The 16,158-nt window shown below is 35.3% G+C and overlaps 1 protein-coding gene across 1 annotated transcript; it reads left to right on the top strand.

Moving 5' to 3' along the window:
- Nucleotides 1-12,224: 12,224 nt before the first annotated feature.
- Nucleotides 12,225-13,054, top strand: LOC116754299 (60S ribosomal protein L15-like). The gene has a single exon (XM_032632812.1). It carries the CDS (start codon nucleotides 12,255-12,257, stop codon nucleotides 12,867-12,869), a length of 615 nt encoding a protein of 204 aa, XP_032488703.1. The 5' UTR covers nucleotides 12,225-12,254; the 3' UTR covers nucleotides 12,870-13,054.
- Nucleotides 13,055-16,158: the final 3,104 nt, after the last annotated feature.

A 16,158-nucleotide genomic window follows, 5' to 3' on the forward strand; every position in this document is an offset into this window, starting at 1 on the left:
GTTCTCATTTGAAGCCATAGCTTGAAATGGTAAAATACTGGAATTTAAAAGAACTGGTTCTCAGGGGTAGTAAGAGGGCATGAATAGCCAATGAACAGGTCAAATAAATCAGTTTATTTGATGAGTATCTTAAGTCAGAGATTTACTTCTTTTTGTATTACCCTTATAACCTAGCTCAGTAATAAATGCTTATTGAGTAAATGATGAAATAAATGAATACATCAAGAACATGGGTTTGAACTGTGCAGGTCCACTTACAAGGGGATTTTTTTCAATAAATATACAGTCTGCCATCTGTATCTGAGGGTTCTGATTCCACAGACTGAACAAACTTCAGATCCTGTACTATGTTTATGCCCCAAGTTGGCTGAACTTGCAGATGTAGAATCCCAGGATATGGAGGGCTGACCATGGGACTTCAGCATCTACAGATTTTGGTATCTGTGTTGGGGCCAGGAACCAATCCCCCTCAGAAACTGAGGGGTGACCGCATAGCATAGTGAGAGAGAGAAAGAACCTCACATCATTGAAGAGGACACCATCAAAAAAATCAACATGAAAAACAATTCAGATTTATCCATTTATTCAAAAATATTAAAAAATAGGGCTTCCCTCGTGGCGCAGTGGTTGAGAGTCCGCCTGCTAATGCAGGGGACACGAGTTCTTGCCCCGGTCCAGGAAGATCCCACATGCCGTGGAGCGGCTAGGCCCGTGAGCCATGGCCACTGAGCCTGCATGTCCGGAGCCTGTGCTCCGCAACAGGAAAGGCCACAACAGTGAGAGGCCCGTGTAACACACACACACACACACTATATATATATATATATATATATATATATATATAAAAATAAACCTGAAAGTCTATATCATGTATGTCATGTATATAGACAGGATTAGTGCATACCAAGTTGTACAAGTTGAATATTTTTGCCCTTACTATATTCCAAATCAAGTTTTATAGATTTCAAAAGAAACACACACACACATACACACACACACACATGCACACACACTCCTACTTTCTTGCACGAAAATGTCTCTTCAAGAAGTATATATTGATAGGAAGCATAAACATCAGTTCTGTCCTTAGGGTAAATGACAATAAACTAACAATTTGACAACTTCAAAAAAAGCAAAATGGATTAAAAAAAAATTTTCCATCTCAACCAATGTTGAAATGAAACGTATCCGGGTCCTTCTGATGATTAAAAGTATAGTGTAGCCAAGCATTATCCTGCCTCTTAGGAAGTGAGCAAAATTTGTGATTACTGCTTCTCTCTGCAGAATATAAATCCAGACCAGACTCCCATTGACAGGGCAGATTTAAAGCAACACAAGAGATTCATTAAATTCCCAAAGTCCATGCCCCTGCCTCCTGACATTCTCAAAAATCTTTTTTGGGAACTTCTGAGGTTATTTTCTATTCAAGTTCACCTTAGAGATTTTGATACTTTTATCAGCATTACTGCTAGATGTTGCATTGAAATTTCTTATGATTGATTTTTTTATCAGATAAGAATGCCGTTTTCATGAATTTTATGAAATCTAGATAATAATTATTGCCTCTTAATAGTATTTGCAATGGAAGCGCTGAAGGCATCATGACACCTTGTTAAAGAGTTGATAGAAAAAGGTCACATGATAACCAGTGTCTCTGACAGTCCTTAAAATTTTAACAGCAGTAGCTGTCTAGTAGCTCGGCTGATTTCTGACAGCTGCTATGATGAGAAAGACCGGACTGTGGAAAAGGATGTATAACTTCTCTCCACTGACCTTCAGGCATAACAGCTGTGCACAGTCCTATATGAAAATTTCGAATGAACAGTTCAGATGTAATTTATATACACTCAGTGTGTTGGATTTTAAATGTTGATAGTTCTATAAAGCAATAGCTGCATTTTACTCAATGTAGCTTCCAAAATATAATTATTTCATAGTTTAATAACAAAAAACTTTATGAAGACATCATGCACATGTATGTTTGCACACTTGTATTAATATATCTTAAGTATAAATAATAGAAGTGAAATTTCTTGTATATATTAAAAAGTACAGTTAACATTTTGATAAATGATTACATATTTCCCTCGTAGACAGTTGACAAGGACTTACAAGTTCACAGAATGTCCAAAAGTTATTTTTTCATATACCTTTGCCAAAAGACAAACTTCTGAAATATTTTCCAAGATATTAGGTAGAAAAATAATGCTATATGTTTTAAATGTTTATCTAAGGAAGAGTGAGATTTTTTTCATATTTATTGAACATTTATAATTATTTTTCTATTGGTCACTAATTTTTCTGTAACAGCTAAAAAACTAAAGCCTGCTCAGCCTACCTTCTCTATATGAGTGCTATCTGCTGACAAGACAAAAAATAAAATCATCAACAAAAACACACACACATACACACACACAGACAACTCTACCAACTTCCTTTGAGGCAGAAACTAAGGAGGGTAGTGGTTTGAGATTCAAACCTTAGAAGTAAACTACTTTCAAGGGCATAAATAAACAGAATGCTTGTAGGAGTATTAGTATATGCTGGTAGTTTTACTTATTATTTTTTTGTTCATGAACTCTATCAGTAAGGGTTTGGATTTTGTTTGTTTGTCAGTTTGGGTTTTTTGTTTGTTTTTTTCTTTTTTTAAGAAGTTCAAGTATTCTTTAGTCAGTTTAAAATGTACCACACTGCATTTTCGCAAAAATTCACTGGTACAAAACACTTTGCAGATGCTGAGAAGGCAATAAAAAGTTGCCTTCAACTTTTAAACTCATTACTATAAATTATTCTTACAGTACTTTGCAAATTCAAAATTTTCAAACTACATCTTATTTTTCTAAATTGCCCACAGCACTCAAGGTTCCTGAAGCTAAGAGGATTAGGCAGGGGAAAGTATAGATAAACTTTTCACTCCAGCAGAACTGCACAGGAGGTATAATTACTATAACCTAGGGATCTTAGTGTATACTGTACCCTGTTCTCCATCTACAAGTCTGAAAAATTAGAATATTTAATGAATGTTCTATACGAACAGTCAAAGGAAGTTAATATAATCTGTCTATTGGCAAAGAATGTCATGATAAACATCTTCAAATGGACATTTTAAAAAACACTCATATGAACACACAGAAAACTACAGAACAGAGTTTTGAGCATTGGAGTAAAACAACTATATATTCTCAGTATATTCCCCTAGAAGAGTGAACAGTAGTGAGACAAGCACTGTGGAAAAACCTCCTAGGAGAGTTACTACAGTAGCTCAGGCAAAAAAAGATGGCAACAATTCTGAAGTATTAAAGTTAAACATGGAAAAATAAGGGCATATTAAATGTTTCAAGAGAGAGTTAAAAATATTTGGTATTTGAAGGACTATTGAGTGATGGTACTTAAAGGAAAGGGAAATATCATTGAAGACATTAATGACATTCTGGGATGAACTATTAGGTGGTTTTGATACTGGACTGAGACAGGTATCCCAGGAAAAGGAGGAGCACTCTTGTGTCTTGTTGTTCTGAGGTTAGGGAGAAATTATGAAATCAATTTTAGACAAGATTTTGAGTTTCCTGTGAGACATCAAGGTATGTTAAGTCAGATTCTTGGAAATCAAAAGGGAGTTCTAAACTGGTGCTATACATTTCTAAATAATAGTCATATTGATGTTATGGGACTAGATATGATCACTCAAAGAGACAGTGTAAGGTAAGAATAAGAAAGGCCAAGGGGCTTCCCTGGTGGCGCAGTGGTTGAGAGTCTGCCTGCAGGGGACACGGGTTCATACCCCAGTCTGGGAAGATCCCACATGCTGTGGAGCGGCTGGGCCCATGAGCCATGGCCGCTGAGCCTGCACGTCCGGAGCCTGTGCTCCGCAACGGAAGAGGCCACAACAGTGAGAGACCCGCGTACCGCAAAAAAAAAAAGAAAGAAAGGCCAAGGATTGAGGCCTTTAGAGGAATAATGAAATTTTGAATGAATGCAGACAGAAAGAAAGATCTAAAAACAGACCTAGAAGTTGGAAAGTCATCTATGAAGCAAGAGAAAAACCAGGAGATTGTGTTGTCACACAGGCCAAGTAAAGAGAATTTTCAAAGGACAGTATTGTGAACCGAAAAAAATAAAATGCTTCTGGAAATTTAACTAGGATAACTGAAAGGATTATTTTTTATGGAACATTATGTAATCATTCTTAAATTTAGTAAAAACAAGACTCAAAATTCTTATCACTATATGCCTGAAGCCAGTGAAATAATTTCTAAGTAATTTTGATAATAACAATTGTGCAGAAAACCATGTATATTATAGCTGTTTTATTCTATACTTTCAAAAACAATTGAAAATATTTTAGATATGCAAAGAAATTTAAAATATAATATCCATACAATGTTTTTGAAAATCACTGCAATACTGGCACAAAAATCAACAGAAAGATCAATGGAACAATTTACATAGACCTGAAATAGATTCTAGTATATTTAAGATTTCAACATATCATAAAAAAGGAGTCAGTAATGAATGGAAAATCACACATTCCTTCAAAAATACCGATGTAATGTTTGGCTATTTGAACAAAAAACCATCTTACTATATTGCGAAATAAATTTCAGGAGGATTAAATATTTATTTGTAAGATTAACATAATTTAATTCAATAAAGAAATTTAAGTAAGTAAGAAAATTAAAATCATTACTAGAAATAGAATAAATTTCCCCACTCATTTCATAAAATTACTGTTGTATTTGAAAGCTAGATAAAGAAAACTCAAGAAAATTATAAATTTGTATCACTTGGAGATAAATATTAGCTTAAAAATCACAACGGTGTATTTAAAAGTAATATTTCATGATCAAATACCTTATCTCAGAAACACAAAGATCACTCAACATGTTGTACATACATGGTCTAAGTCAATAGACCAAACAGAAAAAACATATTATTACATCAATAAATATATATATAAAAACTTCTGGTAAAGTTCATTTCCTATTTAAGAAATATACTCCTAGTGAACTACGCAATGAAACATATGGATAAACTCCAAATCAAAAATTATAAAGCAGAAAATTGGTGAATAGAACCACAACAAAATTAAGAATCTTAATGTTTAATAAAGATTACAAGATACAAACAAAAAGAAGACAAATTAGATAAGATATTCTCAATGTTTGTAAATAACAGAGCAGTTAAAGGAACTTCTGAAAATTCACACAACATGGAGCTGGACAAGAAGAACCTCAGAGAACTAATGGGCAAAAATATGAACAGAAATCCACAGAGAGGGACAACCAAAAGGCAAATAAGATGGTCAAACTCATTAAAATTAGAGAAATGCAAACAGAAGCAGCAATGGAATATAACTTTCCTCCCAGAAATTTGGCAAAAATAAAACATCTAATAACATAAGTATAGGCAGATAAGTGGGCATTCAGGAATCTTCATACACTAAAGGTGTAAGTGATGATTGATATATTCTCATTCTAGGGAGTAATCCAGCAATATTTAGTCAAATTAGATAAACACTCTTTGTTTCAGATGTCCTTGTCCTGGTTATATATGCCAAGGAAATTCCTACACAAATCCGTAGAGACAGATTTAATGATGTTCACACACACTGTTTGAGTTAGTGGGGTTTTGAAGGTGATCTGGGTGACCTTCTTGGGGAAATAGATAAGTAAATATGTTGGATGCAAGCTAAAGAATATAAGTTATATAAACTATATATAATTATATATATATATATTTCACAAAAACACATAGAAATAAAAAAGAATATACATTTAAAAAATTAGAATGATTCCCTAAGTGGAACTGAAAAATGGAAAAGACTGGGAATATATTCATAAAGCCATATTGCATAATGCTGCTATATTGTCAAGAACTCCGAGTATTAAACTGAATTCTCTGTACCTGAAATTTTCTCTCTCTTTATCTAGCTAACTATAGTTTAGAACATTTTCTAAATATAAATTAATGAGAGAATTTCTAAAGAATATCTGATATTTTTGATATATTTGATATATGTGACGGCATAAAGATTTATAAACTGTCAGAAAAAAAAATGACAAACTGAAAACAATCTTTGCAATAAATATAGCAGATGTAGATTTAACTGCATTGATATCTAAGTTTTGTGTTTTTTTTTTTGCGGTACGCGGGCCTCTCACTGTTGTGGCCTCTCCTGTTGCGGAGCACAGGCTCCGGACGTGCAGGCTCAGCGGCCATGGCTCACGGGTCCAGCCGCTCCGCGGCATGTGGGATCTTCCCGGACCGGGGCACGAACCCGCGTCCCCTGCATCGGCAGGCGGACTCTCAACCACTGCGCCACCAGGGAAGCCCTCTAAGTTTTTATATATGTAAGTTTTTACATATCAATAAATAAGTACAGTTTCTCTCAAATGCATGTAAGACATTAATAGCCTATCCACATACAATAAATATAAATGCCAATAAACAGATTAACAATATCCAATCTCATTCAAAGCCGTGCAAATTAAAAAGCAGTGTGGTATTTTGCACTCAGCAATAAAGATATAAATTTCTATGATACTCAGTGCTTGCTAGATGATAGTGAAACAGAAATTAACTAATAAACCATATGCAAGTTGTGGAATGGCTAATATCAAGCATAAATATCTAAAAGATCCTATGATGAGCAAAAATGAAGGAGATCAAGAGCTGTGACATGAAATTTCGTCAAATGGAAACCAGAAAAAAAAGAAAAGAGTCCTCATCTCTCTGTAAGTAAACAAAGAGGTTTGTTGAATAAACATTTTAAAAGTGAAGAGTCAAGATTTCTAAAATGAGCAGTCTCCAGTTATTCCTCATGTCTGTTCACATGCTAACTGAGGAAGTTTCCGGGAGCTGTGTCCTACAAAAAAAAAAAAGGCTTATATGGAGTACAAAGCCTCTGCAAAAAAAGCTTACAGGTAAAGAGATGTCCAACTCATAAAGGGCTCATATAATCAAATATTAAAAATTTGAGGGATATCTAATGAATTGGCAAAATGCTGACAATACATGAAGTTAAAATATAGGCATTAAAACAAAAACAAATAAAATAAAACCATTTCATTATTTTCCTATTTATTTGCTTGTGTATTCATACCAAATATTAAGTCATTATCTATGAGTGGTAGGCTGATATGCAATTTTTGAGTCTTTGCTAATTTCTTTAGTTTGAAAGTTTTCAACCATGCAAATAGATTTAAGAAAACATTTTAAGAAAAGTCTGTTCACAAAAGCCCGTGAAATGAAGAACACAGTCAAACTTGAGTGCTGTTAGTTGACTTGTGTTCCAAATTTGGAGTGTCCAGTTCCCACTGGACACTGGTGGTGGAGATTAAGTGGCCTGGGGAGGATCTCTGGAAACCAGAATTTGTGAAATGAAGATTAGATTTGGGGAACAAGGGCAATGCTTATGTTTATAAACCATCTGAGAACAAAAACCTTTTTAAATTAAAAAAAAAATTGAAAAAACTTTTCTTTACAAAAAAAATTGTCAATGTATTTCTTTTTAATTTGTGGTTTTAAAATGTTATAAAAGAGGACTATAGTATCTTGGGACATTAAAAGTAAGACATGCACCAAAGTTTTGCTAATAAGGCACAAGAGTAGTGAGTGACAGGCAATTTCAAAACCAAAATGATTACATTTTTTCACATAGTTCTCATAGCTTCACCACTGTCATATTTTCAGAGAAGCACCTAATTTTTAGAGTTCCTGCCAGCTTCCTGCATTTTGCTTTATTTCACCTGACAAAACTAGTATTTACCTGAAGTGTTAGGAACAGTTTCACAGTAGTAATTAAGGAAATGTAATGAACAGAGGTTGGTGGCAAAACACTTTATTACTGATTCTTGTCATGTCTTTTCATTATATATTCAGCTTATAAGCTTAGAATATTATTGGCATTTATGAATTGAATAGGATCTCTAATAAAAATCACAATGCTTAGTAATATCTCATAAACAAAATTCATTGTATTTTTCAATGAAAAACATTCCTTAATTGTGAAAATCCCAAACCTGAATTCAGTACTTTAAATATCATCAAGTAGTAACATTTTGTTTTAAGTCATTTCCCTGCTTTCTTCAAGTTAACGTCAGGAAACTTTTTGCTACCTGTTATTTCACCTTCCTTTCTCTCTCTCTTCCTATGTATATATATATATACACATATATATGTATATATGTGTATATATATAGTCACATATATGTATATATGTGTATATATGTGTGTATATATATATCACAGTCTATATTTGCATAACAACAGTGCCAATAATCAGAAATGGGGAAAATGAGAATATATGGTAAATGGTTAGCTAAACTGAAATCATCAACTGTGGATGAGACATATACTGAAAGATACCTTATACCATATGATAATGGAAAACCTGAATTTAGTAAAAACCACAGAAATCGTAATACATTTTATCTGAGTACTTTGTCAAGTATGCATCTTTTGTGAACCTCAGTATCTTCCTGAATAGCAGGTTTAATGGTAATAATGAACATATCTCAGGATTGTTTTGGAAATTCAGAAAGGAAAAGAGATAGAACATATATAGGATATAATCTGTAAAGTTGTACTGAATAAATTACATTGATCTGATTGTGTATAATAATATCCTAAATGGTGTCTCTACCTCTGGTCTTGCTACCCAGTATTACCTCCACTATATACTCCCCTCTGAACTTCTGGTGCTAAATAAAATATCTATGTCTTATATATCTATGTGTCTCCCTACACTGCCCAAGGTAATACTTTTCACATAGTATAGCCACAAAGATGTGTTATTTAAATCTCAAAAAATTATGTTAGATAAATTTATTGTTTGTTGTATGTTCAGACATACCTAGAGAGGTTCTGCTTCTCTACTGTCATGTCTTATTGTGTTCACGCAATAATTATTTTTTTCCACTGGCATTTAGAAAGTGTAATTAATTGAAGTAAATAGTTACAAAGCAAAAGTCAGTACTGACAGCTGCATTTTTAAAGCGCTGTTGAATCAGTGTCATCTCCACATTTATCTGAAGTCAAAATGCTGACAAACTTAAATACACTTATGTATTCTAACTTTTTTTAAAGTACAATTGTATTTTCTCATCTCTCCTAGCTACTTTGTTTTCTCCTACTACCTCTACCTTGAGTCAGTTAAGGATGGCCATGTTTCACTCAGCATTAAAGGATATACACAGACTTAGCTTAATAAATACCAAGTTGAAACCTGACAGGAATCATCTGTGCCCCTCTCCAGATTGATGGACCCTTTCCAGGAAGCTTTAATGTGCACATAAAATGTCATCTCTCTGAAATAATTTGCAGAAGATTAGTTCCATGGTGATTCAATTTGATAAGAATGGGTATTAAGAACTACCTCAGTGGACTTATTTGTACGAATCTGGCTTATTGGTCATTTCCATAAAGATCACTGAAGTGTAGATGATAAACCAGCAGGAGGAATAGCTCTCGAACCACCAGCCCCCAACCATCCCAACCTGCCAGCCTTCTGGTTGCTGAATATTTTCAGTTTGCTTAATACATATCTCTATTACATTTATGACCCAGGATTCAAACATGCCGCTATCACTGGGGGCCTCTGGGTCTCGAATTATAGCACCTGGATACCAATTGTCTTCATATATTTTATTTGTTTTTAAATGAGAGACCTGTACTATTATTTGTCATTTTAAAACTTATAAGCTGGAGGGAAATGTCAAAGTAGAAAATATTTTTGCCTGTGAATGGTGGAATCCTGGATAATGTTTCTGTTTTGTTTCATTATTTTGTTAAATTTTCTTTACTTTTCAAATTCACTGGTCATCAGGAAAAAAAATATAAAGTGAAACATATTTAAAATGATGAATGAATACTAATATATCAGCCAAACAGGTCATTTAAAATACCCAGAAATAATAAAACAAGGAATTCTCTCCAACCTAGAAAAGATCCACTGTCATTTTAGTTGAGACTATGAGTGTCATCAAACTATCAATCTTAATATATGAGAAAAAGTGTTAAGCAAGCAGACACATAAAGAATGTTTACACGTAAAGACACATAAAGAATATTTATCACAGTGTAGTAGCTTTTACGAACAGGATCCAAGGATCAAAGAGTAGCTTTTCAAATAACACTTAATGATTATTTTGTGAAGTTTTTGTTAACCATTTGTTTTCACCTTCTAAAGTCTTTGGAAAAAGGCTCACATTTCGTCCATTTTGCCCTTTTTCACTTCCTTATTTCTTCCCTTTGTGCTTAAAAAGACTAGTTCATATTCTTAAGACATTTACTTTTTTTTGCAACACTACTCTCTTCAAATGTTTTCCTACTTAAATGCTAAGGAATACATTGAAATAGATTCTATAAAATCAGATAAACTGAACTACAAAATGAAGCCTTTAATATGTCAGTATCTAAAATAAGAAAATGATTTTTAATACTAAACTTAAAAAGGGATATGATTAACGTTTACACAAACCTGATGGAATGAGTACTGTGATGATGATCTTAGGTGAAAATATCACAAAGCCAGATATCCACATACCTGTGCAGCTGAAAGCTACATAAAAGGACGAACCCTGTTTTTAATTTGTGTTTACTCATTATCTTCCTAAGTATATACAGTAGAGTTAGTGCCCGAGTGTTTTGGGATTTCTCTACTAAATTTCTTACAAGAGGCCGGCGAAGTCCAACTTTTTCCAAGTGGTACTTACACTACAGCCTTAATACTTGCCCTGACCCTCTGACCACCCTCACTGTTGCAGGGAAGAGCCATTGTTGTTTCATGCTGCACTGTCCACCTCTGGGCAGCACTGCTGCTGCTGCTACAAATGGTGTGTTGCCATCTCTCTCTCAGTACCACCAACACTTCAACTAGGTTCATGTATGCCCTTCCGCGGTGTTCCACACCTCAATGTACTAGGCACATATCTGGTACATTGAAGCCAGAAGCTAATGATTATTTATCTTTTCTTTAATACTTTGGTAAAGGTACTTTTACCCCTCACCCCAATTCTACCAAATTTTTGGTAAAACCACTGCTGTAGATTTAAATTACAGATTACTTTTTTCTTCCTAGTAACTACACATAAGTTCATGAGGTGGGCTGGTGAAGGATTCGAGTGACAAACCACATAGCACTAAAAACCACATAGCATTTCTTCTCTCCAAGCCTAACACTCTTATGGAGTCAAGTTTAATCCCACCAAATTCATCTTTACTTAAAACATTAATAAAACAATTTGTGCCAAACACTATCATAAATACTTTATAACATTAACCTATTTAATTCTTATTCCAAATCTAAGAATCAGGTACTCTTATTAGCCACATTTCACTGATGAGAAAACCGCAGCAGAGAAAGGTTAACTTGTTCTAGGTAACACAACTAATAAAAGAAAGATTCAAGCTTCAAACCCAGGCATGCTGGCTCCAGCTCTGTGCTCTTAACTGCTCCATATTAAGGCAGGCTGCCTCTCTCTTCACGGAAAGCAACTCAGTATCTCATGTAAATATACAGCCGGTAAACCTGATCTACATTCCATGTTAGTCTGAAACTGCAGCCCCCTACAGAGACATCATGCCCTTGAATTGACTTCAGTCATACGAAATTGACCACATATATTCATCAATGCTTATCTTTTTGTTTCAAAGCGTAGGTGATTGCTCAGATGCATATTATCATCTTTTTCCTTTTATTTCTGAACATTCCTCTTCTAATTGTATTATCTTATTTTTGTTCAATGCTAGGCAGGTAGCATAGAATAGAATTTAAGAACATGGATTTTGCAGCCAGGCTATCTGAGTATGAATCCAGACTAACACTTTTTGTGTGACCTTAGGCAATTTACTTACCCTTTTTGTGGCTCAGTTTTCCCATATGTAAAGTATGAATAATAATAGAACTTACTTTTTAGGGTTAATATGTTAATTAAATTATTTTAAAGTGTGTAAAACACCCAAACAGTCCCTAGCATGTGGTAAGCATTAGGACAGTGTATGCGCTGTATAAAACTTGTATAGTCTGCTACCGTTTTTTATGCTGTTAGTTTGATCTTTGCTAATTATTGAACAATTATTATTCATACTTTTTTGTAATTTTAGAGGTGCATAGTTTATTCCCTAAGTCTCATAAGTATAATAAAACAACAGACTACCTATTAAACCCGTTTACTCATACATTGTTGAGAAGAAGCCGGTTAAAAGGTAAAGACTTGCCTTTCCGTTTGGCGGCAGCCATCAGGTGAGCCGAGATGGGCGCTTACAAGTACATCCAGGAGCTGTGGAGGAAGAAGCAGTCGCACGTGATGCGCTTTCTGCTCAGGGTGCGCTGCTGGCAGTACCGCCAGCTCTTGGCGCTGCACCGGGCCCCGCGCCCCACCCGGCCCGACAAGGCGCGCAGGCTGGGCTACAAGGCCAAGACAGGTTATGTGATATATCGGGTTCGCGTGCGCCGCGGTGGCCGCAAACACCCGGTCCCGAAGGGCGCTACCTACGGCAAGCCCGTCCACCATGGCATCAACCAGCTCAGGATTGACCGGAGCCTTAAGTCTGTTGCCGAGGAGCGAGCGGAGCGCCACTGTGGGGCCCTGAGGATCCTGAATTCTTACTGGGTGGGTGAAGATTCTACGTACAAATTTTTTGAGGTTATCCTCATTGATCCCTTCCATAAAGCTATCAGAAGAAACCCTGACACCCAGTGGATCACCAAGCCAGTCCACAAGCACAGGGAGATGCGGGGTCTGACGTCTGCAGGCAGGAAGAGCCGCGGCCTCGGCAAGGGCCACAAGTTCCACCACACGATCGGTGGTTCTCGCCGCGCAGGCTGGAGAAGGCGCAATACTCTCCAGCTCCACCGCTACCGCTAATATAAGTAATGTTTGTAAAATCCTTACCTAATAAACAGTTTAGGACATCCACGTCTGCTTAAAAGTGTTTTTTAATCTGTCTGTTAAAACTAGTTGTCTGCAGATTGCTTCATTGAATGCATTGTCAAATTCTGAAAGTTGAAGTGCAATAATGTTTGAAGATTTTTAGTGATGGTGTGTCTTGTTTCTAATAAGGGAAAAATGCCTTTGTTTTTTGCTTTATTAGGCAGTTGATATGTCCGTGTTTAAAATGCTGTCTGGTAACAATAGGTGTAAAATTCTGTAAAAGAGGAGCGCAGAAACTAGCCATGTAGATTTGTTGGTGCATGTGATGAAACCTACAGCTTTATTGGGGTGATGCAATGCTCTGCTGGTTTACTCTAAAGTGGCTGTTTTATGGAATTTGGCAAGGAAAAACTTTAAATTGGGTTTTCCTTGGAAATGTGAAGGATGTCGTGATCCTTTATCATGATCATAATGCCGAAAAATAAAGTTGACTAGGGCCCACGTTTTTAGACTTAATTTGCTACTCCATATATGTAACTGCTGCTGCCAAAAGGCAGAAAGTAAAGGAATGCCACCATTTTTTAAGAGAATTAAATAAACCTGTTGCAAGATGTTTCTCTTACAAATTGAAACAAATCCTGGTTAACCTAAATTAAATTGCCTTGACCTCGATGGTACCACTGAAGTTCCCATAAAAGGTGGGAGCTCCTGGTTCAATCCCGTGACTCTGATCTGTAGAATACTTAACTTCATGCAAAATAGTCATGGTATTTACACTAGTGTATATTGAAAGTGATGGAAATTGAACATTGGGTAAATGAGGAGGGAGTTTTTAACCCTAAGGTTTGTAAGCTAGTGATGCTACGATTGGGAAATTGCTGTTCATAGGGTCCCTTTCAAGTGTGGGAGGATAGAAGGGGCTTGGATCAAATTTTTAAATGTTTTATTTTTAGTATTAGTTTGTGACCCATTATGAAATCTAAGCCACCTTGGGGAGAATTGGGTTGGTTTTATTTAAAAGTAACATTGCTAAGTCTAATCAGTGTTATCTTGGATCAAGCCACTTTATCCATTCCCATAAGGCTACTAAGAAGAGTCGTGTCGTTGGTGTCAATACAAGTTCAGTTGGTTTCCGGGAAAAAAAAAAGGTAAAGACTTAAAAACTGGAATATAACACAATTTTTTCTGGGTTGGTGCTAGCTCTAATTCTGTGTAATTCCACCCAGACTTTAGATTTCTTTCTAATTATATGGGAAGCACACCACTAAATTACAAATATTTCTGAGAGTAAAATACCAATGAGATATTGGAAATTTTGATGGACTTTTTAAACTTTTTGGCTAATGCACACATAGACAAAGAATCAAACATATTTAAATATTCCAAAAAAATAGCTCATGGCTCATATTTCCATGCATTTTAGCCACTTAACATATAATTGGTTGACTTTTGAAATGACAGGCCAAATCATTTATACTTTTTTCATAGCATATGTAAACATTGGTATAGAACATTTAATTTCTCATGGAGATATAATTGAGTGGTATTTTAAAACTCTGATAAAGTAATAGGATTTGATCACATGTTATTACTAATATGTTTACAAACTGAGGTCAAATGTAAGCTGATTAGTCAAATTATAGCTAATATTGTTATAATCCTGTGCTATTTCGAAATGTCAACTGAGCAGTAACTTAAAAAAATTGACACTCCATTTTCTTATCTTTCTTTTAAATGTCATACCAAAGAGCTAAATAGATGTGGGCCAGAGGGTATTTTGAGTTGTTTTCAGACTAAGGTTTTTATATACCAAAGTCAGTATGTATTTTGGCCTCATTTATGTGATAACATATCACCTTATTTCAAAGAAACTTAGAATGCAAACAAGTTGAAACAGAGCGTAAGAGAGAACGATCTAAAGATGCTGACAGTGAAAAAGATGAGAGAGCTTAATGCTTCCAATACTGGTTCCTAGGCCACTCAAGCTCCTATGTCAGTTCCCCAATGTACATTCAACTGGATAGACTGGTAGAAGCCATTGTCCTTTGGTATGTCCTTTATTTTTTCATATTATTCAACACTTTCAGATTCAGGTTTCAGATTCAGATTCTGGCTCTGAGAGCTCCTGACATACATTTACCAGATTTCCATGAGTAATGAAACTCCCTTTATTCATGCAACATATATTTATTGAAATGTTAGTAACTGACAGTCTCTGTGCTGGGTTCTGAGATAGTCCCTACTATAGAAATGCTTATAGATCACTGAGGAATATATACAAGTTCACAGTCACAGTCACTGTAATAACTTCATGTCAGAAATATCTATAAGATGTGATGGAAGCTCATGGGAGTGGTTCCCAATTCAGAGGGGGGCACTTAGAGAAGGAATCTGGAGGAAGGAGAGACAACTCACCTGAGGTCTGAAGTACTGACAAGAGTTAGTTGAGAGTCTAAAGAGTGTAGCTGAGAGTCTGAAGAGTGTACTATCAACAAACACATGCTTTGGAGTAATTGAATCTCAGTTCTACCAACAATAGGTTATGTAAACTTGGCAGGGAAACCATACAGAGTTGTGCAAGGTGTCCATTATACCATGGTCTCTGGTTGAGGGAACAAGTCATGATGAAAACCAACCAAAGCTCTAGTTACTAACCCGTAAGCCATGGAAAGACCTGTGACTGCTTAGAGAGGACACATTTTCTAATTCACAGGGACACTAGGGGCTAAAGACAGATCCGATGTTGGTTTAGTGACTTAACTTCATTAGCCCTCCATTATCTAAAATGTAGGTTATAATGGTAACTATTATATTACATAGTGTCATGAAGATTATATGAAAAAATTCCTATAATTTGCTTTGTAGCTAGGAACAGAACAATAAGTGGTATTGTCATCACTAGAAAAGATGAAAATGGGAAGATAAACATGGATAAAAGTCCAACACCAATATCCTTCCACATTGAAGTCTTACAATATGAAAAAGAAAAAAAAAAGATCAAATATTCTGAGATATGGGACAATCACAAACATGAACTATATCTGACACCTTGAATTTAGAATAAGTTACTTTACACTAGATGAACATTTTTCTTTACTTCTCTATTTCTTCTTTTTACCTTCTATCCACATTTTATTTCTTCTTCTCACTTTCTGTTTCTTCTCCTTTTCCATTTACATCCAGTCTACGAGAGTGACCTACCAGTCTTGCTCACGAATGTTGCTAGCAGCAACTGAAAAGTGTCAAAACACCCAAACATCCACATGGCTAGCCACTGAACTTT

This window comes from Phocoena sinus, chromosome 5, assembly GCF_008692025.1.
Source record: "Phocoena sinus isolate mPhoSin1 chromosome 5, mPhoSin1.pri, whole genome shotgun sequence".
NCBI lineage: Eukaryota > Metazoa > Chordata > Mammalia > Artiodactyla > Phocoenidae > Phocoena > Phocoena sinus.